The sequence below is a fragment of the Plectrocnemia conspersa genome, unplaced genomic scaffold (genome assembly GCF_051122295.1).
Source record: "Plectrocnemia conspersa isolate PC_06_02 unplaced genomic scaffold, ASM5112229v1 ptg000009l, whole genome shotgun sequence".
Taxonomy (NCBI): Eukaryota; Metazoa; Arthropoda; class Insecta; order Trichoptera; family Polycentropodidae; genus Plectrocnemia; species Plectrocnemia conspersa.
In genome coordinates, this window is record NW_028277173.1 from 6519170 (window position 1) to 6545392 (window position 26223).

Sequence of the window (26223 nt, forward strand, 5' to 3'; positions counted from 1 at the left end):
GTAGTGTATGACTCTTGTTTATATCAAATCAACTTTCAAAGATACTTATCTTAAACTCAATTTCAGCTATGACACTGCAAATCAAGAGTCGTTCCGATATGTATGTTCACGAGTGATACTTGCCACTGGAGCGTCAGATAAGCCAAATAGCATCAAAGGCGGAAGAACCATGTATCCAATATCGAGAGCAATCAGAACGCCGTCACGTTTGCAAAGCGCTCTCGATAGTCTGACTCTAGAATTAGAAAGTAAGTTATTGATTATCTAAAACTACTTAATAATATGTACCTGTTTATAAAAGTAGTATTGATTTTAAGGTTTTAATTTCCTTCAATATAAAATTTAATTATTTTATATAGACATCTATATATTGTACAAAAATAATTAGTACATATGTTTAGTCTAGTTTAAAACCATTTAGAAAATATTTTATATTTTACTTGCAACTCCTTAGTTAAATATGTGTGTTTCTTATATATTAATAATATTAAATGCGATTTTTAGGAACTGGAAAAGTCTGTCCCCCTATTCTGGTGATCGGATCTGGATTGAGCGCAGCTGATGCCATTTTAAGGGCGCGAGCTTGCGGTCTAGCAGTGGCTCATGCATATAGATCGCCATCAGCGGCGTTACGAGCTTTACCACCAACTCTTTATCCCGAATATCATCAAGTATGTATTCTGTATTTAAATTCCCATAAACTCATATCACACCAAGACACTTTAAGGGAGCAGAAGCTAATATAAAGCCAATCACGTTAGTGTTTAGATACACTAGTCTATCCCTTTATGAAAGCTTAATTTTTAAAGTGAATATTATAAAGTAAAGTTCAAACAATGTTTATTTGCTGCAAGGCCGTCAGTACAATTAACCCTTTGGGCGATATGGCCGCACATATGCTGCGACACTCGATAGACCCAGATAGCCGCACATACGCGTCCACAACCATTTTACTCGAATTTTTCTATTTTATGTTTGTAAATTTGATTATTTTTTGAGACTTATCCCGAAGGTACATATTCTGAAATTATACGAAAAAAATAAAAAATTGCGAATATTAATATTTTCTAGTAAATGTTTGTAATTTTGATCAATTATTTATTTTTTCGGTGAGAAAAATACGTATAATAGATGTATATTTTAAGAGCCACTGAATTTACTTTATGAATAAATCAAAATTTACTCCATCGTAATACACAGTAGACTCCCAATAACACGGTAAATTGGAGACGTGCTATTTGGATGCGTGTAGTTGGGGGACTAGAAAATACTCATATAATTTTTGCAAAAGTAACGTGCACCCAAATAGCACGCCCCCAATTTACCGTGTTATTGGGGGGTCTACTGTATAAGTAAATAAAATAATCATAAGTTGATAAATGTGAGACATATATAAAAAAAAACTTATATTAAAATATTAAGAACGACTTAATTTGCTTCATTAATAAATATAATACAATAAAAAAATTAAACAAAAAAATTAACTCACTCCTATGGAAAAACAACTCATTTATCAAAGGGTTAAGAGGTTTATGAAGAGTTGTTGTGTGGTTATTATGCAATTCTTGGGTGTTCTGAAATTCTAGTTTTATCAATTTTTTGTTAAGCCGTCTTTATCGTATATTTAAATTTTTTAAGGTCCACCAAATGATGATCAACGGAGTAAATGGCAGACACCCCCTCTACACGGCCTTACCAGATCACATAATCCTAGATGGAGTAATAGATGTCAACAACGACGGATCATGCGACGAAGAAGAGGTCGACATACACACCCCACAAAAGATCAAACTCTTGAACACAAAGACGAACAACGTGATAGAAATAGATATATCCTTGTGCGTCATACTAATCGGCTCTCGTCCGGATTTGCATTTCTTACCCGAAGACTTTAACTCGAGCTACTTGACGTTCGACCCCGAGAGCGAACAACTCAAGCCTGACTTGGTGATGAGCAACAATAGGCGGCTGAGCAACGATAAGCAAAACACACACTCCGCCGAAATGTGCATCAAGTGTTCGTACAACAGTACGAACAGACTGACGCACGACAGTATATGCTTCATAAAGACACAGTGGCATAATTTTAAATATATCGTAGGACAAGGACTGCACAAATCGAGACAATACAATAGAAGCGCTAAGGATAATGCGTCGAACAACAGGAGTGATTTGCAAGAGCTGAGCAGCAGCGGCGAAAGTATCAGTGATAAGAATCTGTTCAATTACAAATGCAGTTTGAAGTTGAACGGAGAAGATCACTCAGTGCTGAATGATCTGAATCATGTTGAGTATAATGAAGTAGTTGAAAGTAACGTTCAAGGATCTGGTACCGGTTTGGGTATTAATTCCGATAGACCGATCGACAGCAAGACGAATCCGATCTTTATAGATAAATATACTCATGCGGTTCAAAACGCGCCTAAAGGTATGTACACGTTGGGTCCGCTGGCCGGAGATAACTTTGTGAGGTTCATCCCTGGAGGCGCTCTCGCTATAGTGAGCAGCATCTGGAATGATAAGAAACTTGAAGAGAATGAATGCAATTGATGCTGAGTCACTCTCAATACGAGACTGATTAACTATCATTCCTTTTTAACGTTTGTTTGAGGCACTCTTTCACTTGTGAATGCACACAATGCCTTTTCAAAGCATTTCATTCAATATTAGAATGTTTGCTACACATATGATGCATAAATAAAATCTTTGGGAATGTATTAAATCCTATTTAAAGAAATACGTGTGATGAATACGATAAATTTTTGAATGATGGTAAATCTGTTTTTTTACATTATATACATATAAGCCTTTGAGTTTCTAAATTAGCTATAGTCGAGGCAATGATTTATCCAAAAATATATATACAATACTTTAAATGCCGATTATAATAAATATACAGAAAAAAGTCTATTAATATTGGGCATTATCGAATAATACTTTCAAGCCCTTTCTATATATATAGGTATATATAGTAAGTACCAACTTGTATTAAAACCTAAATATTTAGAAAAGGAAATATCTTGTGAATAGAAAGATAACTTTATTTTTCCTGTAAAACATAGTATTGTAGCATATTTAAAACTCAATGGCTCATATTATAATATACAACATAATTGTGGAAGATATTTTACAATTTTTAACTTCTGGTTACGTTATTTAAATAAATAAAATTATCATTTATATTTTATAATAAACAATTAGAAATACTGGTGATTTTTGTTGTATCAAAAGCAATGATGGAATCGATAGTCTCAAAATCTTATGAATACTTAGGGATAATCTGGAATTACAATTTTGCAATTCTACTTAAAAGATTATCCGTAGTATAAACTCTTTCTAATAGTACATATAGAATGTTTTTATTTAATAAGTAAAATAGTACACATATTTAAATGTGCCATGGATAGAATTTCTTAAAATCTCGTGCGAATTATCCATATATAGTTAAAAAAATAGAAGAAATTCTTCAAAAACTCAATAGAATTGAATGTATTTATTTTTATGATTTTAAATTAAACGACGGTGATCTATCGATCTATATTTTTTTACGAAAAAAATAAACGATTGTCATCGTTGTTTTAGCATGAACAAAATTTGGTAGTTTCTGTGATACAGTTTTTTAACGCCTAATTTATATTGTTTGTGAATGATTCACGCGTTGAAAACACCTGTGTTTAGTACGTCTTGGAATTTATTATAGAAGTGCGTCACTTAGTGTAACAATGTTTAGTAAGATTAAAAATGCATGGTTTTGGTACATGTGTGTGCATACTTAATGTTAAATATATAAATTGGCAGATATGTATATTATTTTGTAGTTACAATGTGATAACGGATTTGGTCGGATCGACGTTATTATTAATAACGGCTGTGATAAAAAGAAGAAATTGATGAGACGCTTTAATATTATAATATTATATGAACGGTGATAGCTTACAGTAGATGGATTGTAACGTTACAATGTTTTTATTACTTAAATTATTTCATATTTTTTCATTATATAATAAACAAATATATTATTATTAATCATGAATTGGATCGTTCAAATTTCATATGTTTAAAGTGCCTGAAACGAGGTATTGAAATGTACTGTGAATATTTTAGTTTTATAAAATGGATACGCAATTACAAACGATATCTTTGTACTCACATGAAATACACGATACGTTGCCTAATCTGTTTTTTTATTATGTATATACAATAAGAACCTAAACCAACCTAACCTAACCTAAAAATCACCATAAACATCCACTAATAAATAATATGAAAATTACCACTATTTGGCGAGATAAAAAGAATTTAGATTAAATTTTTGAAATTTTTTGTTCAAGAAGGACAACATTTTTGAAGAGATCAATCCCTCCCAAAAGAAGATGACTGATTACATTAATTTAAGCTATATAACATTTTCTTATTTATGTGGAACTTGTGAAAACGAGTTTTGTTTTATAGAACTTAGACTCCCACAGATCTAAAAGTGACAATGTTATGTTTTAATTTACACTTCACATATATTTTTAGTCGCGGTGGTTGCATTACTTCCTTTTTTAAATCTATTCTAATACTTTTTTTACGCGATCGACTATTTCGCTAAGGACAATTATTAGAGATCCATTATGATATTATATGGTATTCCATTTTTAAGTTATTATTAAGGGGTAAATATAATATTCTTATCGCGTACTGTCAAATTGATTTGCATACATTTTAGAACAGCACACTAGCTCCCTTCGGCTAAATTATATTTTCGTTAACTGTGAAAATGTATATTTACTGGTAAAAATGTATTTGGACTTTTCTAGTGAAAATATAACTTCACTGAAAAATACACATTCACTGTAAAATTTATATAAATAATTAGTATGTAAATGTATTTATTACTGCGTATAGAAAGATTAAAATCACATAATTTTACTAGCGCCTGCCAGATAAATTATATTTTAAATAATTACTCACAAATTAAAGAGTACAAAATAAAAAAAAATATTCAATATAAATTTTTATAAAAAATATTGAGAACTTCTGAATTGATACAAAAAAATCCACAAAAGCCGAATCATATATAAAAAAATTGTAAAATAAATTAATAAAATTTAAAAGTATAAAGGTGTTGAAATAAATTATTGAAACATACTAATACAAAAAGTAGTAAAATCAATCAAAGCAATAAAACGTTGAGAATCACCGACTTTTTTTTATATACTTTACTATAAATGCAATATAAAATAATAATAAATAAAAAACAACAGAAATATTTATGGAAAAAACTTACAAATAACTCACTCCCAGGTGTGTATTAACAAATTAACAAATGTGCATAAATTAACTCACTACTCAAAGGTTTAAATGACATGCATTTTTCTGTACAAAATGGTTTTAATGCGTTACTTTTAGTTAAAAAAAGTATGTGATAATGAAGCTAGTATGCTACAAGTATATAATTATTAATGACCAACTAAAGGGGTTAGTTGAATCGGTTATTAAAAGTTTCTAGGAAATTCAAAATGAGCTCGGTATAATTTACTACAATTAAGAAATCGACAAAATGCACCAAGAACTGCAACTTCCGACTCCACTGGTGAATAGAAAAGATACAATTTTCTTGCATGACAATTCGCAATCATAATATGAGCGATGAAATATTGTCTCATCTGCCAAACTCAACTTCTTACAAAGTAAGATCTTCAACTACCAATTGCTTGTGCAAAACTTATGCTAAATCTAGAATTCTGGAATCTCACACTACCAAAATTAAGGTGAACAGATTTTTAAAATATCAAAAGCACTAAAAAACTTGAAAAAAATGCCATCAAGGAAATTTTTGAGGAAAACATCTGGTCATCTTATCTAAATAAACTTGTGTCTATTCTATATTATTGGTGCTTATCATTATTAATAAATAAATAAAATAATAATTGCAAAAAATATTTTATTTAACCAAGCTGTAAACCAATACTATCGTCCTCTATCGTCAATAAACAAAACTAAAACTTTTAGCGTTAAATATGCTCAAATAAACGCTACTTATCCCTTATATACCTAAATCCCTTTGTATAAATAATTAAATCGATTATTTTTAATTTATAAATAAATTATAATTAGTGAGATGAACATCCGCATATCGCAGACGGCGCCACCGTCGCTTCAGACAGGCGAGAGGGGTAAAGGGAGGGTAGGCATCGCTTGGATGACGTGTCCCGGTGGGCGTCCGGTCGATGGCGACGGCGCCCCCTCTGCCTTTACTTTTTTCGTTTTGCACCAAAAATGGCGACGATTGCGTAAGGCTGCACGCAAGCAGCGACCAAAATGCTACCATAGACCGGCAAAATATGAAGAAATCGCCATCGATCTATTGGCGCTTACGACCTTATTGATAAACAATAACATCGATGCGTCAACGCGCCGGGAACACACCCGGCAGTGTTGCCATTTAAAAATATTTTTATTAAGATTTATCGTTTTAGTACTCGACGAAATCATTGAATCATAAATCACATCCAGTCATTACAGAAACGAAGATCTTCGATCAATCATCAGATCGCTTATTTAATTATTCCGGTCGAACACTTACTGGATACTTTCTTTATAAACTGTAAAACGTACCTATATGATTCATAACATAAACGCTATTGGGTTGATAACTTTCAATTTACTTTTTATTATAAATTATCTTTATAGTAAATATTTATCACATTTCTTTTAAAACGAATTCGTGACTAACGTACATACGTTTTTAAGACATCGGTTCAATTATAAACTAATGTATAACCATACATTTTGGTTCTATTCATCAGAAAGTTGCTTAGCCTATGACTAATACATAAAACGGCATCACGCATTACGAAAACGTATAAAAAGATTGAAGGCTTTCGCAGAAATGCACGCCATTAAAAAAATAATATAATAAATCAAAATATAAATACATTTATATTTTTTTTCAATTATAAGATTTGACAAGAAAACAAATCCTAAATTAATTTTTAGGGTTGTTTCTAAGCGCGACCGCTATTTTTGATCAATTTCACATTCTATTTAGGTCTCCATAACTACCGTCTATTGTGTTACAGAGCCGAACTGTACAAATATGTGTTTTAATATTATGAAATCAATAAATGAATCAAGTTTTCACACTAGATTTAAAAGTATTTTTCTTTGCATAAAAATGAAGTACAAAAGATTCAGTATTTATAGAAAGTTAGATAAAACTGCGGCGTAGTTAGGGTTTGCGCTGCCCAGGGGAAACCCTTAACTTTGAACCTCGAAAAATAATATATTTTTTTTTACATATAAAGTTGTAATCAACATACCTTAACGCAATCCATTAAGCAATTTTTATTTTTATGCACATGCATAAAATCAATAGCAATTGAGTAGATTTCCGAAATATTGTGCGATATGGCGCTAAAACTTCCCATCCAACGCAATTATTGCTTTAAAAGATTTTTTCAGAACTGGCGTGATTTACATATGTAATAAAGAAACGCATCTTTTTAATATAGTTTCGCTGAAACAATAATAAACCACCGAAATCGCCATTGCTGTTTTTATCCAAACACTCGGACAGTTTTATATTACTTAAACGAGATTTTAATACCACTCAAATCACTCAAATCACAATTTTCTCTCATCTCTCTGATAATATATGTATAAGCCGTAACTTCGCCATATAAAAAATACTTTACACTTATCACTTCAATTCTGCACTGAACTGGCCACCAGTGTAGTTGACGCCAAACGACAAAGACAAATATTAAATCACATCTATAAAAATAACATGTTAACTATGCAGTTTAACTCATTCTTGTCATAAATATTATTTGGTTTTGCATCTTCTAGCCGTTTTCTATCAATGCAATTGTGTTAATGAATTCACACGAAACCCAATCTAGTGTATATGAGTCTTTCAAAAGCAAGAGTATTTATTTACCATTTTTACCGAAATTGAATTAGGTATGTCATTATATCAAAAAAAATCTTATTTGTTATTAGCTTCTATATTTGTTTCGGAGCAGAAATTGGTGAAAGTCTTGAAGAGTCAAGGTTAAAGATTAGTTGAGGTGCAAAACAAGACGTTTTGCTTTGCTTGAGGTCCAAAACTGGTTATCGCATTAATGGTTTATGACTGTACTGGAATTTTGAAGGAATTTACAAACTTTATGATTGAAAGAATGCCGTGTGAGATGTATTTAAGATTCCAGACTACTGACATATTCAATTTAATGCATCAATACAGATACTCCTAACTTAAAATAATACGATTTTAAATTTTATTTTGTAGTTAAGAAAACCTAATTACAAATCCGATATAGAAGAATTCAATTCGATAAAAAAAAGGAAAGCAATTAAGATTATACTATGCTATCAAGTTTTAAGATCTAGAAACAATTTATTCTTATATGCTTCACTACTATGCATTTTAGACTTGACCTAATGAAAGTTCTAAAACAATTGGTTTTAGAACTTTCATTAGGTCAAGTTGGGTTTGATTAATTCGTGTAGGTTTGGGTTTGAACAGCAAATTAACGTTTCGCAACTGTCAAATTGAGTTTTGTAGATATTTTAGAGCAGCATATCATTTCACTATCACCTATCAGGTAAATTTTTCACTATCACCTATCAGGTAAATATTTCTATTTCATTCAGATTTATAATATTTAATCAAATGACAGGCATTTTGCTGCTCATATTCAAGGAAGGGGCAAATACCCCTACCTGCCCCCTCTCCCCTAAATACCGTCCCTGTCTTCCACATCAATATCTTCGGTTTCGTGGCAAAAATAATCATGTATCTATAGCACTCACATCGAATGTCACAGTCCGACTTTCATAATTTTCAAAAAAGTAGGGCCCAATGACACCGCCTGACCACAATGTGCACCAAGCAATCACTTTTTTGGCATGTAATCGTCTCTTGTGAGTTGTGATCATGTGAAACAAATCACGATTTTGCAACACGAAGTGTTGAAATATACCTCAACAGAAAATAAAATTTTCTTTGAAAAATCAGCATCAACTTTCTACTGCTCTAACACCCAATCTGCATAATTTTTTTGCATCTTAAGTCATAACCTTATTATAAAGCATAGTGATTAACTAGTGAAAAGTAGAATACCCATGATTGCATTTATAATTCTGTAAAAGGATATTTATGTCTATATAGGCCCTAACTTCAATTTATCGATGAATTTATTATTAGACTACTTGTCGCTTCTGGTCTAGTATAAACAATTAGTAGACTTAAGACGCTGGTCAGACAACGGGCGTCTGTGCATGAGTTTCGGCTATTTACAAATACGAACGTTACTCACGAGGCTAAACCAGACCTCCTACCTGAGATGGCACGGTCAGATTTTCAGCGTCACTATGACGGGTATGAAATATTATTGTTAAGGTAGGAAAAAGAGATTTCGTTTAATTTCTACTAATTTTATTCCGTTAAAGTTTTAACAAGTATAAAGCCACTGATAGATATTATTTGCTTAGATTATATCTGTATTTTACATTTACATTTCAAGTGATTTTCGGCTGTAATTTAATCAATTATTATTATCAAATGTTCAATCAGTTTAATTGAATCCGTTCCCAATCTATATGATTGTTTCTACACCTTGCGTGCGATTGATGAGAATACATTTTTGGGCGCCCTAGTACCTAGGGCCGGCCCTGCCACGCCCAGTTGGCCGCGACATATTCTCATGGACGCTCAGCGATAGCTTCCATTATTCATGCATATCTATATTAAATAATATAAAAACAATGGACGGCCATGACTTCCGTTGTGAAGAACCTAGCCCAGTTTGGGCGGGCCGTCGCTCGGCAATTGTGGCCCAAAATTAGCCAGGTGCTGTCAATGTTTCAATTGAGGCGGTGTTTGGGAGGAAAAATCACCAAAACGGGAACGAATTTCGCCCACTCAGACGAGACGAGATATAATAATTTAATAGAACAAAAAATATAGTACGGTTTCAACGATGGCGGACGGAGAGTGCAGCAACGAATTTTAGCGGAAAACAATGATGCTTTCAGTTCGCACAAACGCCAGATGCTCTAAACTCAAATGGTCATTTTTAATAGATAATATGTCACTTTTTTGAAATTTTTGAAATTTCGTTTGATTAAAACACTAACATATTTATTCATTTGCTTCAAATTTTAAGTTGTATCTTCTTACCTAACGAAAGAAATGATTCGTAAAACGTATTTAAAATAAGTTTTAAAATATGTAAAAATTGTTTTTTAAATAACTAATATTTTAATGAAAAATAGCGATTTTTAAATTTTGCTTGTTATTTGTTTTAGTTTATCAATTAGTAACGAACAGTTTTAATAAAAAATACAGGATTTTTTATAACTTTATCATAAAGATTTTTTTTCGAAAACACTTTTTGTTCTGCGCTCTTTTGTCATGCACACATGTGTCGATTCGCGATTTTGTTTGAAAATTTTTGTCGGTGCGGTTTTGTCCTGTGCGCTATTTAACTGTGCCAATGTAAAGTACAGTTTTTTTAAGTTTCAGAACTATTTTTTTAATAATAGAGAGATAAAGTAGGCGCGATAGTAATAAGAAGCTCGTTCCAATTTGCCCCTTTTAAACTCCATTGTAACTATGTATGTTCAAAAATAAGTTAATAGGGTGTTCTAAAGCTATGTTATGTCAATCCCATAATAAAACGATGTGGGAATGTTTTCTACATCTCTACTTTAAAAATATCCCTCGTATATGTATGTTTTTATTTTTTTTAATTGATTTGATATAATATTAGGCACTAAAAATATTTATGATTTTATTTAAAAATAACTTATTGCCTATATTTAAATAATGGCAAGTTAGGCCAGAATATTTATTTGTAGATATGACACATTTTTTCAATTAATTTATTATGTCGAATTTTTATATTTTACTTGCTCCATGTTGAATACAGTTTTAATCCAATTAAGGTTTAGAGTAGTAATTTAATGACTTATCCTTATAAGATATACTCGAAATCACATACCAGTGTTTACATTGATAATTGTTAGCAAACGATTGTAAAGAGTTCCCATTGCTCCTAAGCAAACATATTCCTAGCTAAATGTGAAAAAATTATTTTCTCCAGTTATCGATATGAATATTTTTTAAGATCGAAGTCTTGAATAATTTTTTTTAAGTTCGCGATCTTCGATTCTCCTCCGCTGGCAATCAGAAGAACGGTAACCGAACCAGACGTTACACCTTGATGGTTCCGAGTTCGTGTCCAGTGGAGGAAGACGCTATTAAACGAGGGCGAAGCCAACATTTACCCATTTTACAGACACACACACACATTCTCCATAAATATTTCAATCACCCTGCCTTTCCTGCTTAAGTTCTCGAGCTCTCGTGGAAACCATGGCGAGCGTTGGGAAAAGCGAACCTACGACAATGAGGCGAAATCTCACTTGGCCTTATCTAGAAAATATCTCAAAGACGCTTCTGTTTCACAGCTAAACATGCTAGTTAAAATATCGTTTTCGAACGTACTGCAGTAATAACATTTACATAATTACGGTATTTCACTGTCGAGTGGACAAAATCGACTTAATTCTTCATGGAATACTGGAATAGATCTAACGAAAGATCTAATTAAAGAAGAACATTTTTCAGTCAAAGCCAGATGGTATTCCAAATGTTTATTCATAATATTATTTTATTGGCAAGACAATACGTCTAGTTACTATTAGATTTAAAAAATATTTTGCGTTTATTACCATAATTAAAATATATACAAATATGGAAAGTAGAATGCAATATAATAATATATAAAAAACGAGACTAGGTTAACCATAAATAAAAGTGTAGAAAATATTATTTGCATGTAAATTAATTATTGACCGTTACATGTTATATCAAAATCGAGTTTCTCTACTTATATATTTTTAGATAAATATAATACAATATATGTTTATTATGATAATAAGGAATTGAATGCAAAGTAAACGCTCGATTAAAGAGCACAATGATTCTCACAGAATCACTCTCATTAACTGGAATTATGATCACTCTAATTAGTACCAACTCAGCAAAATTCCTATGCCTTAATTAATTAATTAAAGCATAAATAATTAAACATTAATTTATAGTACAGTTTTTGAGAGATTAATATCTAATTCTAAGTAAAGTATACTCATGTGTTTTTTAGTTGTAGCTTTAAAAAAAATACTTAATTAATTAGAAATGAGTTTTTGTAATTCGAATTATGCGTGTGGTTTTCTAATGGGGTCTACAATATATGTGTGTTTAATAGGAATAAGGATTTTTATACCACAATAAACGTATTTATCATTTAGTACTCAGTTTACTCAAGTAAAAAATCATGCGATTTGCAGAGAATTGTTCCAAATTATAAAATGTCTATATTATATTATAAATTATCATAAATATGTCTTTAAATGTACTATTATTAAGATGCTATCATAATTGATTAAACGTGTTACTAAAATTGATTACATCTGAATATATTTAATAATATATAAACTTGCTACATTCATACATACAATACTAGGTGTATATTCTAAAGAAAGTCGATTCACAAAATGGCCGTAAAATCTTCAGATACCGTTATATTGTGTTCGTACCAAAAACGCGAATTTGTTAGTGTTATAAATAAATCTAAGAGACTGTAATGCAGAAATCGAACGGAGAAAGGTCATCGCCAGAAACGGACTCACGGAGGAATTCCACTTGTTGATTTGCGATAAAGCTCTCTTTGGGTATTCCTTTTACACCAAACAACCTCAACTTACACTTACTCGTTTTTATGAATAAAAGAGCTTGAAATTTAATGTGTGTCCGGGCAGATTGAAGATGAACATCAGACCGTATATTTTCGTGTAAATCGGCCTACTAATTTGTCGATTGACTGTTTTTTATCGGCTTACATCCGCAAACTTTCTCATACTAAAGAGCCAAGGGTTTAATTGTAGTATAAATAATGCTATGGCGTGGAAATTTAGAGTTTTGTTAACAATATCTAATGCTTTAAGAAAATGGTCATAACTTTTAAATTCTAGAATCGATTTAAATTGTTTATATGTAGATAATCTGAAGACACAAGTGAAATAATTAAACAACCGTCATCTACCTTGATACAATATTAGTGATTTGGGTTATTATCTGTTTTTATCATATATAATTTAATTAGAATATTACAGCAGTTTGAAATGTGTCTTGGATTGCATAAATCTAGCAACAATATAATTTATAGTTTCATTATCAGCTTGGAGAACCGTAATTATGACCATTTTTATGGTGTTAGGGTAACGGTCAGTTATCCCTAAAATCACCCACTTTCTGTTAGCAATAGTTTTAATGTTCCTATTCGCCAGGCTGCTAAAACGTAGTTTCTTTTGCACATGCTTAGGATAAAAAATATAACTCTTAAACAGGTATTGTAAAAGTTTATTGCGACGCCAAGATTATATATGATAACTATAGATCCATCAAAAAAATAATGGTACATCTATTTTTTAAATGTCTTCAACTAACTTGGGTGTTTCTAAATTCAGATTCTTATCATATTTGCTTAGCTAAATCTTAATTTTTGCTGATTTTAATAACGCGATTGTTGGAGCCCCCATATTTTTGCGATATTTATACGTGGAACATAATTTAAAAACTATCGTAAAAATATTTTATTAAAATTAATTAAATTGTTAAAATATATTATTTTTTAATTTCCACCAGTTTTAAAGTAATGGGAAATTTTGCGACAGCAGTAATAAATAAATTATGTTAGCACTAAATTAGTTTATAAATAGTAGTCATATTTTTTAAGCAGCCTATCGAATAACGAATGACGCATATATGCGTTCCCCGTTGCTAATGAGTTATTAAAATAAATAAATAGTACAATACCTTTTTAAAGTAAGTAACTGTAGACTGTTTTTTTCTTAGATTCAAATTTTACTTGTGTTTTGTTCAACTTAATCTTAAATGTTGCTTAAATAGGGCCATTGTTGGAGACCCCATATTTTTTTGATAGTTATACTTGGAATATAATCTAAAAACAATAATAAAAAAATATTATTAAAATTAATTAAATTATTAACATATTAAATTATGTTTCTTTTAATTCCTACTAATAATGGCCACTTTTGCGACAGCAAACCCAAAATATAGTTTGAAAAGAAATATGATAAACAATTATATTAATTGGTATATGGTAGTAAGTTAATACTAAATTAATAATAATAAATAAATAGTAGTCATGTTTTTTAAGCAAGCCTTAGAACAATGAATGATTGACATATGTATGTGTGCTAATGAGCATAAAGATTATTAGAATAACATAAATATCACTATACCTTTTTCAACTAACTATTTGTAATAAAACTTTCCTAAAGAATTTCGAGAAATTGGACTAGATAATATATGTTATCCTATTCTATAAGTAACATATAACCAAAATTTTAGAGTCGAGTGCCGATGGGAGAAAGTTTCCTTGGATGAAGCTTGAACGAATGGAAAAAATACCTATTTATATCGATGAACGTGCAGCTTAACACATTGAATTATTATTGTGCAGAAACAAATGATTATGAACTCTCTGCTGCGTTTGGTCCTAACAGCTATGAATGAGGCCACTTTAAAAAATGCAATTAACCGTTTATCGCTGCGTCACTTTGCCGAAATTGCCAATGTGTTGGCCCTAACGGCAACAAAAGCGGCCAAAAACGTTTAAGGTTTCCTAACACTAAAGGGTGTCACTTCGCATCCAGAAAGATGCCGTTGGATACTGGTAATAATTTATTAGTTATTATTACATATTGCGACAAAATATGATCGTTATTCTCAAAGCGGTGGTGTAGAAGCTGGTGGGGGGATGATGTCAGTGGAAGATCCTTAGAGGTCTTGTTAGTTGTGGCAGCGACAGTATAATTGAGGTGAATTCCTATCTCTCTGGCATCGAATCATCTCTGACCGTGCTGAGGGTATCTGCCCTCGGGTCATGTCTTCGTATCTGCCCCCTCCTCAATGGAGATCAGCCTTAAGTATTAAGGGTTGCAAAGCTAATTGACGAATCACAATCATTTCTTTGACAAGCGAAATATTCGCTTAATGAACATCTTTACGGTGCTTTTTGTCTTCCGGTAATATATTGTTTCAAAATTGGTTATGCTCACATTTAATCAGTATAAATTTTAAATTGGCCGCTTTCGTAGCGCTTAGGGCCAAACGCAGCGGAGAGTTCATAACCATTGGTTTCTAAACGTGGCGCCGACATTCCTAGCAAATACCTTTTTTATTTATATCGAGATTCAAAATATTCAGTTTCTTGATAAATATTTGTTTAAACTATAAATAAAACAAATTTAATGGTTTTAATTGTAGTAAAATAATTTTAATATACGTATCAAAACAAGACAAAATATTTGTTGTTTTTTTGTTTTTTAAATTGTAATATTTTTTGTTATAACTCTATCTGAAAACTCGCGTGATGTATGAAAACATCCGTTTTCAGACATCACGCTACGAATAAATGACCTGTCGGTTGGGTTGTGTTAAGACCGCTTTTGTGCATGCGCCAAATTGTTTTATTATATGTGTTTGTATACCTGTGTAAGTGCAGCGGCGGCGGTGATAAAACCGACTTGTACTAGTTTTTGTTACGGATATTAACGACAATGGCTTAAATTTTGGCTTTAGTCGCTCTTCCAAAACCTTGGGTGTTCCGAAAAAACGATTTCTCTCATGTTTAGTTTGGCAAAGTACATTTGTTCGATTGATGCTTTCTACTGAGTAATCAAGTAGACAGTATTATAGTAATTCTAATTATATCGTATGTATTATTTTGTTATGTATTTATAAATGATCTTAATCCTGAAAAATGTAATTTAGGCTAGATACACTTTTGCCTAAATAATATCAATTTTAGAGAAATGTGAAAGACGAATATGGACAGCTAAACATATGTATAGCCGACTCCTGTTTTAGTACATCATCCTAGAGTGCGGTGACTATAGTAATGAATCGTTTTATTTTCAAGGAAAAATCGGCTACATATAAATAATCATTGCGCTGTTTGACCTCAATTTACCATAAAAACTGGCAACATACAATAACTATAAAAGTGATCTCATTTGTTGGTTTTCAATTGCTGGAATTGTATGATTATAAAATAGCTTATATCATAATGCTTTATAAATATTTAGCAATTAAATAATCATTCACAAAGTGTTACTTTTAATAGTACCAACAAAGGCAAAATAGAGCAAGAATGTCTCGAGTGAAATTCACGACACGAGTAATTTGAGTACATCAGTACAGGAATGCGAAGCATTCTCTGACTCCGTATGACCGGAATAGGTCATGATGTTTTATTTTTATACTTTGATGTTGTCCAAATATAGTAATTTATGTTATTTTTGGTTTACTTTAAAACATACGAGTCTTGCTTAGACGAGGCAATACTTTCAACTTGATAGAGATCTGCGGCATTAGTATCATTTTGCCATCTTGTATTCCCATCAACAAGTTTCTTAACTCTTGACCATTTTGATTCAAAGAAAATTGCGTTTGTAGCAGCATCTGCAGTTAGCTCGGCTATGATCGAGTATGACATCAGATTTGTTTTCGCGAACGGTAACCTTTGGTTCGATCACAAACTACCGTATTATTATAAGGTGCAGCGCCGTCGGACCGGTTTAGCAGCCAAGGCTGTGTGCTTCTTCAGCCCACGTGTGAGCAGTACGGATTTTCGAGCGAAAGGCCTCCAGTTTTGTGCTAACGTGGGTGAAAAGTCGAAGTCGTATACCAAACGAGAAAACTTCTTAGCCCACACTGTTACCAGCCTAAAAGACCCTGTTCCTAATTTATGTTTACACCTCCGTGATGCTATTTTACTGCAGGTTTGATCAGCATGCAAATTGTGAAGGGGTATGGAAGCGGAAACGTTTGGTGCTTTTTAGTATTAGAAATGAATAAAGCAGTGCTCCTCAAATTTTTCAATATTATGTACACCAGTTGCTTTAGTTTTTAGCGACCGTAATAAACAGAGCCGTAGGAAGGCATTGAAAAAGGGACATTTGCCAAAGGCGCGAAGACCTGAGGGGGCAGAGGCGTCACTTCAGCTTTTCCAGACTTGAATCATACTTCAGATTTAAGCCCTTGGAATGGAAATTAGTGAGTAATTTGAACTTCGATGATGTTATTAATAATTTCGCTAATTTAAAAGCGAGGAGAATATAACTGTGGATAAGATTTTTTTATTTTAAATTAACGTATAGATATAGTTAGATAAATTAGTACCGTAAATAAATGTTATGTTGTACTGTAAATTTATGATTTTTATGACTCGCTTATAGGTTATCAAACTAATTGCTTTATTTGGACTTTTTAATGGTGAAGCTTAATGCATCTTTAAACAAACGCATTCTGAGCGTACAATCCTTAAATTGCGTAATGCAATTGCCAAAAGGACCGGTATTACTCGCAAGTTAAGTGGTCGGTGCCAAATACAAAGGAATGCGATGTAATGCTCCGTCAGATACCAGAACCCGAAATTACTCATTCCATTAAAATTACACCATTTGGTCAGCTTAATATTTTTTTAATATATTCGGTATATATTCGAAAATATGGGTTGGAATTCATACAATATGTTTGAATTTCTTTGCTTCTAAAGACTTATTGATTTTTCATTAGCAGTAATTGTCGCAAAAATTATCAATTGTCGAAAACATTTTTCTTCCCTTTTTATTAAATTCTAATTAAATTAAATCATCTGAATAAATATAAATCAATTCTGAGATTTTTATGAAATATATCATATCATTAAGGATTTATCAAAAGATACTTTTATTAAACTGTATTTTAGGTTATTTTTAAGTTTGTGAAACATCTGTTTAAAAATGATGTCGGCAATGTAAAGCCGAAAAGGATTTGTGGTAAGAAACGCATCCAAGCATGAAAACATGTTCGTGCATCCCTTTGACCACAAATAAAGCTTTTGACGGAAAGCTCAAATTTTTTATTCCGAATTATCTGTTTCTAAGTTTTATTAACTATTTATAAATCATAGTGTTTTATTTCATTGTGATACGTCTAGCTTAACATTTAAGTTGAACTCTTGAAGATTCTAAGTGACTGTTTGGTTGGACCAAATCGAATGATCCAAGTGATTTTTTTTCCTTTTATCTAACTACAAAAGTTTGTCTAGGTCGATTTCGTATGGGAAGCAAGTTCAGAATGAGCTCTCATATATTCCAATCCGGAAGCGAAGTGGTAGTCAAAGATTTCTGAGTGAATATCAGGGTTCTCAATTATTTGTAGTTTTCAACTATTTTAATATTGCATAAAAAATAGATATAGTATTCGAATATATTCGTAATTATTTTCTCAAATTTATTTAAAAAAATAATCATTACCTGTAAAATATTATTTATTTAAAAATAAATATTATTTAATAATATACATATTTTTTTAATCAATAATTACTTTTATAATCGTTAAACTTTTTGAACTTTATAAAATATCCATAATTACTGATCAGTGAGAAAATATTTAATTTATTATTTCATACTTTTTGATCAGGAACGTCATTTCAGTTTTTTCAAATCATCAGAATTAAGATCAACTGCAATTGAATTATTCAGCAAAATTTATAGAATATTTTAAATACACAATTATATCGAATTTATTATATAAATAGCTAATAATGAACGAATTTTGACTACATAAAGATGGGATTGTGCGGATTTGCATATAAATGAAATAATTAGAAATAATTTAATCGCGATTGAATTATTAAACTGATTGAAATAAAATCTCTGTGTCTTGAAACAACAAATACAAGTAAGACGAACTTCAAAAAAATTTGCGACGCACACCTATTTTTGAGATAAGCGTTAAACGATAATAAATGGTGAACCTTTTGTCTCGTTACAATTTGCTTCGTTCAACGAACGGATTCTGCGAATTTCGGTCATGCAAGATACCGCTGATTAACATTCTATTCACAAATGTTTTTCGAAAGCGTAAAAACATTTGTGAAAATGTTTCATTGTTTCGCATTTTGCAACAAAATAAAGGCGCACATAGGATCATAGATTTTGGAGCGACACTAGTCACTCGGGTAAATTGAGAGAAACAATCTGTACTGCTCAAATATACAAATTGTTTCATTCAAAGTTCATTCAAGATAGTATAATATTCATATGGTTAAAAATTGGGTGATATTTGATTAAGAACCATAGTTACAATCACCACCAATCAATAAGTAGTGAGGCATTTATCTGAAGTATATAAATATAAATAACATATATTTCTACCATTATAAACTATTATTATGCAATAGATGTCAATATGCACGATCTAGCTTGATTTTATTTTATTGAAATTCATCCGTGAGATTACGAAAATCTAGGAAAATCTTCAATGATGTTCTATAGGAGTTATATATCACATTATAGCCACTTCATGATATGACCGCTAGTTATTATAATTTAAAATCTTGCGTTCCTATTCATCGGAGCAATCTTGTTTCCGTCTAATTATTTTTGTGTACTTCAAAGGGCATACTTGAAGATGTCAATGTTTTATATTATGTTCACAGCATAATTGGCAAGAGTTAAAGCAGCACTCGTTTTTTTATAAATCCAAATTTAAACAGTCACATACTCTCTTTTATAATCTTCGAAACACACCAGTTCTTAAAATCTTTTAACGGCTCTACTTACAATACTTATAATACACATTCAGAAGTAGGTCACTGCTGATTGATTTCTGAAGAGCCCCCTCGAGAGATGCAGCTTCGAGAAAATGGCCATGCATCATTCTCGTGCAGTACATACTATGTATTTAGAGACTTTCATTAAAACGTGTATATACAATACGTGTATAAATAGTGCACGAGAGCCGTGAAACAGGAATTTTAATTCTAGAGGTTGATGCACGCTTCAGCGAGCATTCTCCTCTTCATCTTGCGTTCAGCGAACGGATTCGCTTTGTGATTATCGCGTAGCGAAATTTTTAGCGTTTTATAGAGTCTCGCCCTCGGTTTTGAGGTCTTCGACGACCACATGTTTCTCTTTAGCGCCATAAAGAGCGATTATTTCGCAGAAACCGCAACCTATGACCTAACGTAGATAAATCATCGTTGCACGTCCAGCTTTAAATATCACTTTAATTGAAGATGTGGGCAGAATGGTAGATGAAGTGGACACGATTTTGGCACATGATGAGGTTTATTGCATATAATCACCTATGCCATTTTTATTATCAATTACGTGACAAGATTTGCGACTTATTCATATTTCATTTATGACCATAGTTTGTTCACTTTTTATTTATTAATTGTTGCGATGAAATTAGTTGCGAATGACTCGCTAAAAGGGTCTCATAAAACTAAAATATTTTTTGTTCTTACGAACTTTTTCTTGTGTTTTCGTGTAGTACCTTAAAACTCGAGAAAGCAGCCGCTTTCAGTACTTAGGAAATTAACATAATGCGACAATCACCGAACCCTTAAAATTATGTGTTTTTTCTTAAAAAAATGTTTGGAAAATTGGATCACATTTTTATTGGATTGAATAAACATTGTTTCTAAAAAAATCTTGTGCATTAACCTAATATACACCCGAGGTCCCTAAACTTATTATGACACGGACCGGATGAAATAATATTATTATTGGAATCATATGTACATAGATGTAATCGTAATATTTACGTATGTAAATATTACCTGAACGATATTTTTTTGTTCATGTGTCTAACTGTGTCGAAAGACAGAATTAATAATCATGTGAGTCATACTATCGCGAAATGCATAAAATGAATGAAAATAAAAACAGCCAATATTGATCAATAATGGATCGATCAAATTTTCAAGTTGGTGCTCAGTGTAAAAATCAGAAACATAAACGACATACACAATTAATTCCCCATTAAAGCTTATTTTGATTCAATATATCGCTTTTTAACTCTCACCTACTTGATATGCTTTTTTTATTGGTTTATTACAATTATTATTTTAATTATAATGTTATTTTCTTTCAGACTATAAGCGTAACGGGATCGATTAAACACATGCGCGCTATACCTCTACTCGAAAGTGACAAATGGTAAGGTGACCAAACGTCCCCCTTAAACAAAAATTTCCAAAATGGCATTTTTTAGCATCAGTAGCAATCTGTTCTCCTTTATCCTACTCGCACAAAAATTTCCGTGATTACCTTTTTTGTTCCATAGCAATTTGGGTGACCGGATAATTGCACACAAAAAAATTTTGAACATAAGTAATTTTTTAATTGTCAAATATATTTTACTTTTAATTCCAACTGCTTAATATTTTTCTCCATTGTTAAATAAACATTTATGTAATTATAAATTTGTAAGTGTATCATACCAATGTAAATTACTAATATAATTGTCAAATATATGTATTTAAAAAATTATATTTTTAAATTAAAATCATATTAACATATGTTATATATGCAGACATTATTTTTTATATATATTAACGAATTATTAACCTTTAGATGTCCAAAGGCGGGTATGTCATGCCCAAAATGATTTAAGAGTAAAATAAGCAGAACAGGAAGTACAGACAGACGTCGCATCTCGCATATTGCTCTGTAGTCTGTCTGCACCACGATATTACACTATGTTTTTAAAATATGTTAGCTATCCCTACCGATATTAGTAAGGACTGCTTGATATGAAAGTAGAAGTCAGTGTATTGAAATCGAATAAGTCAAAAACAAAAAAATCGTGTCGGCGCCGTCGCAGTGGGAATTACAATAGTTAACAATTAACTTAACCCTTCCTGTCCAAGTGGGGTATATGATGACCCCATTTTTTTCATAACAACTAAGTAGTCTAAAGACAATGCCCATGTTTTTTGTATTCCAAAAACGACATGCAAGAATTATTTTTATATTTTGAATTCGGGTACAATTAAAAATATATAGATATATTTAAGCATTACTCCAATAAAAAATACATATTAACAAGGATGGAGCGAAACATTCGTTCTTGTGTTTTTTTAAGGTAGTGGCCCAAGATCTGAAACGAGTACAGGATATACCCTAAATAAATGATATATAAATAATAGGCTAGAAGCTTATTTTTGTGATTAAATAAATTGAGCTGCAGTGGATTCAATAAGAAAAAAAAACTGATCAGATTTTTTGTTGTTTAAAATTTTCGCTGTGCACTACAATAATCACCGAAAAAACAATTTGTCCTTGGATATTTTCAAAATTTGGATGATGAATTTACATACAATCAACGAGGCGAGCACATCCATATTGCATTTTCGATTCACGCCGGCCGGCGTCCGCCAGACGCTGCACGTACGGCGGGCGGCGACGCCCGTTAATTGCAATTAAAATTTTATATCATACTATACAGATATTTTAGCAAGTGGAACTACGGACACGCCCGCGATCCGCAGTTCCGGTGGCTACCCGCCGATTAGCTTCGCGAATCGGTCTGAAACTCTACGGCGATTAATTACACCTTGGTTGCAGTGCAGTGACCGTTGACTCGTTTTTCAGCAGACGTTTCTTTGACGCATATTTATTATATAACATCCATACGCGGCCGCTAGAAAAGAATATGATTCAGGCGCGTGCGTTATGACTCATTTCGTACTGGTCGCGAGCTGTCGCCATGGCTACGAGACGAAAACTGCAGCATCGATCAAACGCGGTCGTAGAGCTTAACGGGAGAAAACTCGTCTATAAATAAACGCGACGAGTGACTCCCGGTGAAATCGGACGTGAGTCATCAGCATTGTCTCGCGCATGTAAAACGCGTACAGTTTTGTCAATAAAAAATGTTAATATCGGGATACCGACCGCAAATCTATCGTTGCGGTCGCCTAGCATTTCCTGAGATAGCGCTGGCGGTTTAGGGAAAATAGGATCGTGGGTGTGCAGCAGCAAGTCGTCGTTCGGATGATAATCGGCGGCCATGTGCGGAGAGATCGATCTCGACGCCCGCGCGCGGCCCACTATCGCTTTAGGTCCATATATCGAACGGGGCCGCCTCGCTCCTTTTACGGAGACGAAAAAGGTTTTCCTTACGCGCGATTGCACGTAATAGCGCCGTGTGGTAACGGCGAAAGTAGTCGATGTCAGTGGAATAAAAGAAGGTAGTTTTAAATTAAACGTATATTATATATATTCGGCGCCTTTTAATTACAAACGATGCAAATCAATATATAAAAATGTAAATAAACCGAGTCATATTGAACGTAACAAACAAACTTTAAAATTCTAGTTCGGATTACGAACGGTTCGTCGGTCGCGACGCGGCGTCCGGGCGCGACGGGGTGTCGAATTAAAGCGATTTTTAATGTATATAAATTAAGGTCGGGGTGGCGGCTTAGTTCTCGTCGACTTCGGCCTCCTGCTCCTCGTCGAACTCGGCGTCCTCGTCGGCGGTCGCCTCCTGGTATTGCTGGTACTCGGAAACCAGGTCGTTCATGTTGCTCTCGGCCTCGGTGAATTCCATCTCGTCCATGCCTTCGCCGGTGTACCAATGCAAGAAAGCCTTACGCCTGAACATAGCGGTGAACTGCTCAGAGATGCGCTTGAACAGCTCTTGGATGGCGGTAGAGTTGCCGATGAAGGTGGCGGACATCTTCAATCCGCGGGGAGGAATGTCGCAGACGGCGGTCTTGACGTTGTTCGGGATCCATTCGACGAAGTACGAAGAGTTCTTGTTCTGGATGTTGAGCATCTGCTCGTCGACTTCCTTCATGGACATGCGGCCTCTGAAGATGGCGGCGACGGTGAGGTACCTGCCGTGGCGCGGATCGCAGGCGGCCATCATGTTCTTGGCGTCGAACATCTGCTGGGTGAGTTCGGGGACGGTGAGGGCGCGGTATTGCTGGCTTCCTCTGGAGGTGAGGGGGGCGAATCCGGGCATGAAGAAGTGGAGACGGGGGAAGGGCACCATGTTGACGGCGAGCTTTCTCAGATCGGCGTTCAGCTGACCGGGGAATCTGAGGCAGGTGGTGACTCCGGACATGGTGAGCGAGACGAGGTGGTTGAGATCGCCATAAGTGGGGGTGGAGAGTTTGAGCGTTCTGAAGCAGATGTCGTAGAGGGCTTCGTTGTCGATGCAGTAGGTTTCGTCAGTGTTTTCTACTAGCTGGTGGACCGAGAGGGTGGCGTTGTAGGGTTCGACGACGGTGTCGGACACTTTGGGCGAGGGCACGACGGAGTACGTGTTCATGATTCTATCGGGGTATTCCTCTCGGATTTTACTGATGAGGAGGGTGCCCATTCCTGATCCGGTGCCGCCGCCGAGGGAGTGGGTGAGCTGGAATCCCTGCAGACAGTCGCAGGACTCGGCTTCTTTGCGCACTACGTCGAGGACCGAATCCACGAGCTCGGCTCCTTCGGTGTAGTGACCCTTGGCCCAGTTGTTTCCGGCTCCGGACTGTCCGAACACGAAGTTGTCGGGTCTGAAGATCTGTCCGAAGGGTCCCGATCGTACGGAGTCCATGGTGCCGGGCTCCAGATCGACGAGGATTGCGCGGGGTACGTATTTGCCGCCGCTGGCTTCATTATAGTAGACGTTGATGCGCTCCAACTGAAGCTCAGAGTCGCCATGGTAAGCTCCGGTGGGGTCGATGCCGTGCTCGTCGGAGATGATCTCCCAGAACTGCGAACGAAAAATTAATTCGCGTTATTATAAAAAGATTATTATTATCGCCGCTTCTAAAAAACATTCGTATCTACATATTATTCTCAATCGAATTTTTTAAATGAAGACAAAACCTTATTTTAATAAAATTATCAATTAAACTTGTAAATATCGTCACCCGGCTGATACGCCATCTGTTCACAAAATGGCGGCTATTCAAAAAATAAAATAAAAATGTAACTTTCCTAATAAAATTACTCGAGTTCAAACAGGATAATACGCCATTTTGAGACCATTTCTAGAAGTCTAATCATAAGCCTTTAAAGTTAAGGCGCGGCGCCGATCGAAAAACGGCGATGACGTCACGCGGCATGGCGACGGAAGCCGCGGCGGTGCATCTAGATTCTACAATTAACGCTCCTTTTCCTTCGGCGTCGTCTAATTCTAATAATACATCGTCGCGAGCGAGGAACGAAAAAGTGAAACGCATAGGGCGAGTTTTAAATAGGCGTTTCCGGCGATTCGAACAAAAGGCATTTTCTCTATAAAAAATAACGGTTTTTGACAACGTTCGACGTGCGTCGAAATCGGCGTTAAACGCCGGCCGTTCGCCGGTAACGCGGCGACGGACGCGCGTACAACGTTACTGTAACGGTCGCTTTTGAACGGCGGTCGTTAGCTCGCAAAAGCCGGTCGGCTGAAAAATCGATATCGCTCGTATGATTCGAATATTAGTGCAATATTTGCGACGGAGTTATGCGTTCGTCGCGTTAGATCAAAGAGGCGGACGCGAGCGACGCGGCACAATGGCGGCCGACGCAAGATGGCCGATCGCAATCGACTCGGACGCGAAACGCCGGAAGAGAAGCGAAGGCGTACCTTAGCTCCGATCTGGTTGCCGCATTGGCCTGCTTGGATGTGCACGATTTCCCTCATGACTGCCTGGGTTGCTGACTGAACTGGACGAACACGAAACACACGCTTTGCCGACGAGTTGCCCCGGGCGAATGGAGGAAGGAGCGGAGCGGGGGCAATATATAGGCTCGCGCGCCGGCTCTCCCACCCCCGCGTCGGAGCTGCGCGCGCACGCACCGGCAGAGAAATAACGAACGTACAGCGTTTGAGTTTTTTCGCATGCGATCTCCGTCCACGATGCGACCGTAAAACATCTCGGCTCGACGAATCGATCCATGCATATTCATGTCCGTTCGAATTAGTATGAAAATTATTCTCGGCGATCGCGCGATTTTGAGCGTAAAATAATATGCTCCGTTAAAAATTAATTAAGACCGCGCGACCGTATTTAAAAAATAAACAGGTTCAAATCCGCTCGTGCGTGAAATTAGGGTTGTTACGAATTTTATCGGTTCGTGAGTCATCCTCACGTCACCTCCCTTATTTCGAAACGACGGAAACGTCGAAATATAATATCGTCAGGTTCGATCAAATATCGTGCAAAAAAACTGCAAAGATGTGCAAATTGAAATTATTGTTACGCATAATTGCCATTCTTATAAAAAAAACGCAAGCTAGTCTCAAGGTCAGAGTATATTTGGAAATGAACAAAAAATGTAAATTTGAAAAATCAATAAAGAATGAGCGAGGCA

At 34.2% G+C, this 26223-nt stretch overlaps 2 protein-coding genes across 4 annotated transcripts in view; one reads left to right on the plus strand and one right to left on the minus strand.

Annotated features, from left to right (window-relative positions):
• The window catches only part of LOC148231736 (oxidative stress-induced growth inhibitor 1-like), a 40095-nt gene extending 35920 nt beyond the window's left edge, over positions 1-4175 (plus strand). For 2 of the 3 annotated variants that reach the window (XM_088192717.1, XM_088192718.1), the window contains exons 7-9: positions 67-248; positions 505-671; positions 1639-2880. In XM_088192717.1, coding sequence (XP_088048843.1) covers positions 67-248; positions 505-671; positions 1639-2550 — 1261 coding nt within the window. In that variant the 3' untranslated portion in view covers positions 2551-2880. Of the gene's footprint in view, positions 1-66; positions 249-504; positions 672-1638 lie in introns of all 3 variants that reach the window. The other variant, XM_088192719.1, reaches the window with a different exon arrangement.
• Positions 4176-23118: 18943 nt separating this feature from the next.
• LOC148231738 (tubulin beta-1 chain) lies at positions 23119-25625 on the minus strand. The gene is made up of 2 exons (XM_088192225.1): positions 25496-25625; positions 23119-24634 (listed from the first exon to the last, which is right to left on the minus strand). The coding sequence occupies exons 1-2, from the start codon at positions 25550-25552 to the stop codon at positions 23348-23350; spliced, it is 1344 nt and encodes a 447-aa protein (XP_088048351.1). The 5' UTR covers positions 25553-25625; the 3' UTR covers positions 23119-23347.
• Between the last annotated feature and the right edge of the window lie 598 nt (positions 25626-26223).

Excerpts from the sequence above, each read along its gene's own strand:
- LOC148231738 (XM_088192225.1), bottom strand. The coding sequence starts at position 25,552 with ATGAGGGAAATCGTGCACATCCAAGCAGGCCAATGCGGCAACCAGATC. Across the intron at positions 24,635-25,495 it reads GCAACCAGATCGGAGCTAAG|TTCTGGGAGATCATCTCCGA; the intron begins GTACGCCTTCGC and ends TTTCGTTCGCAG.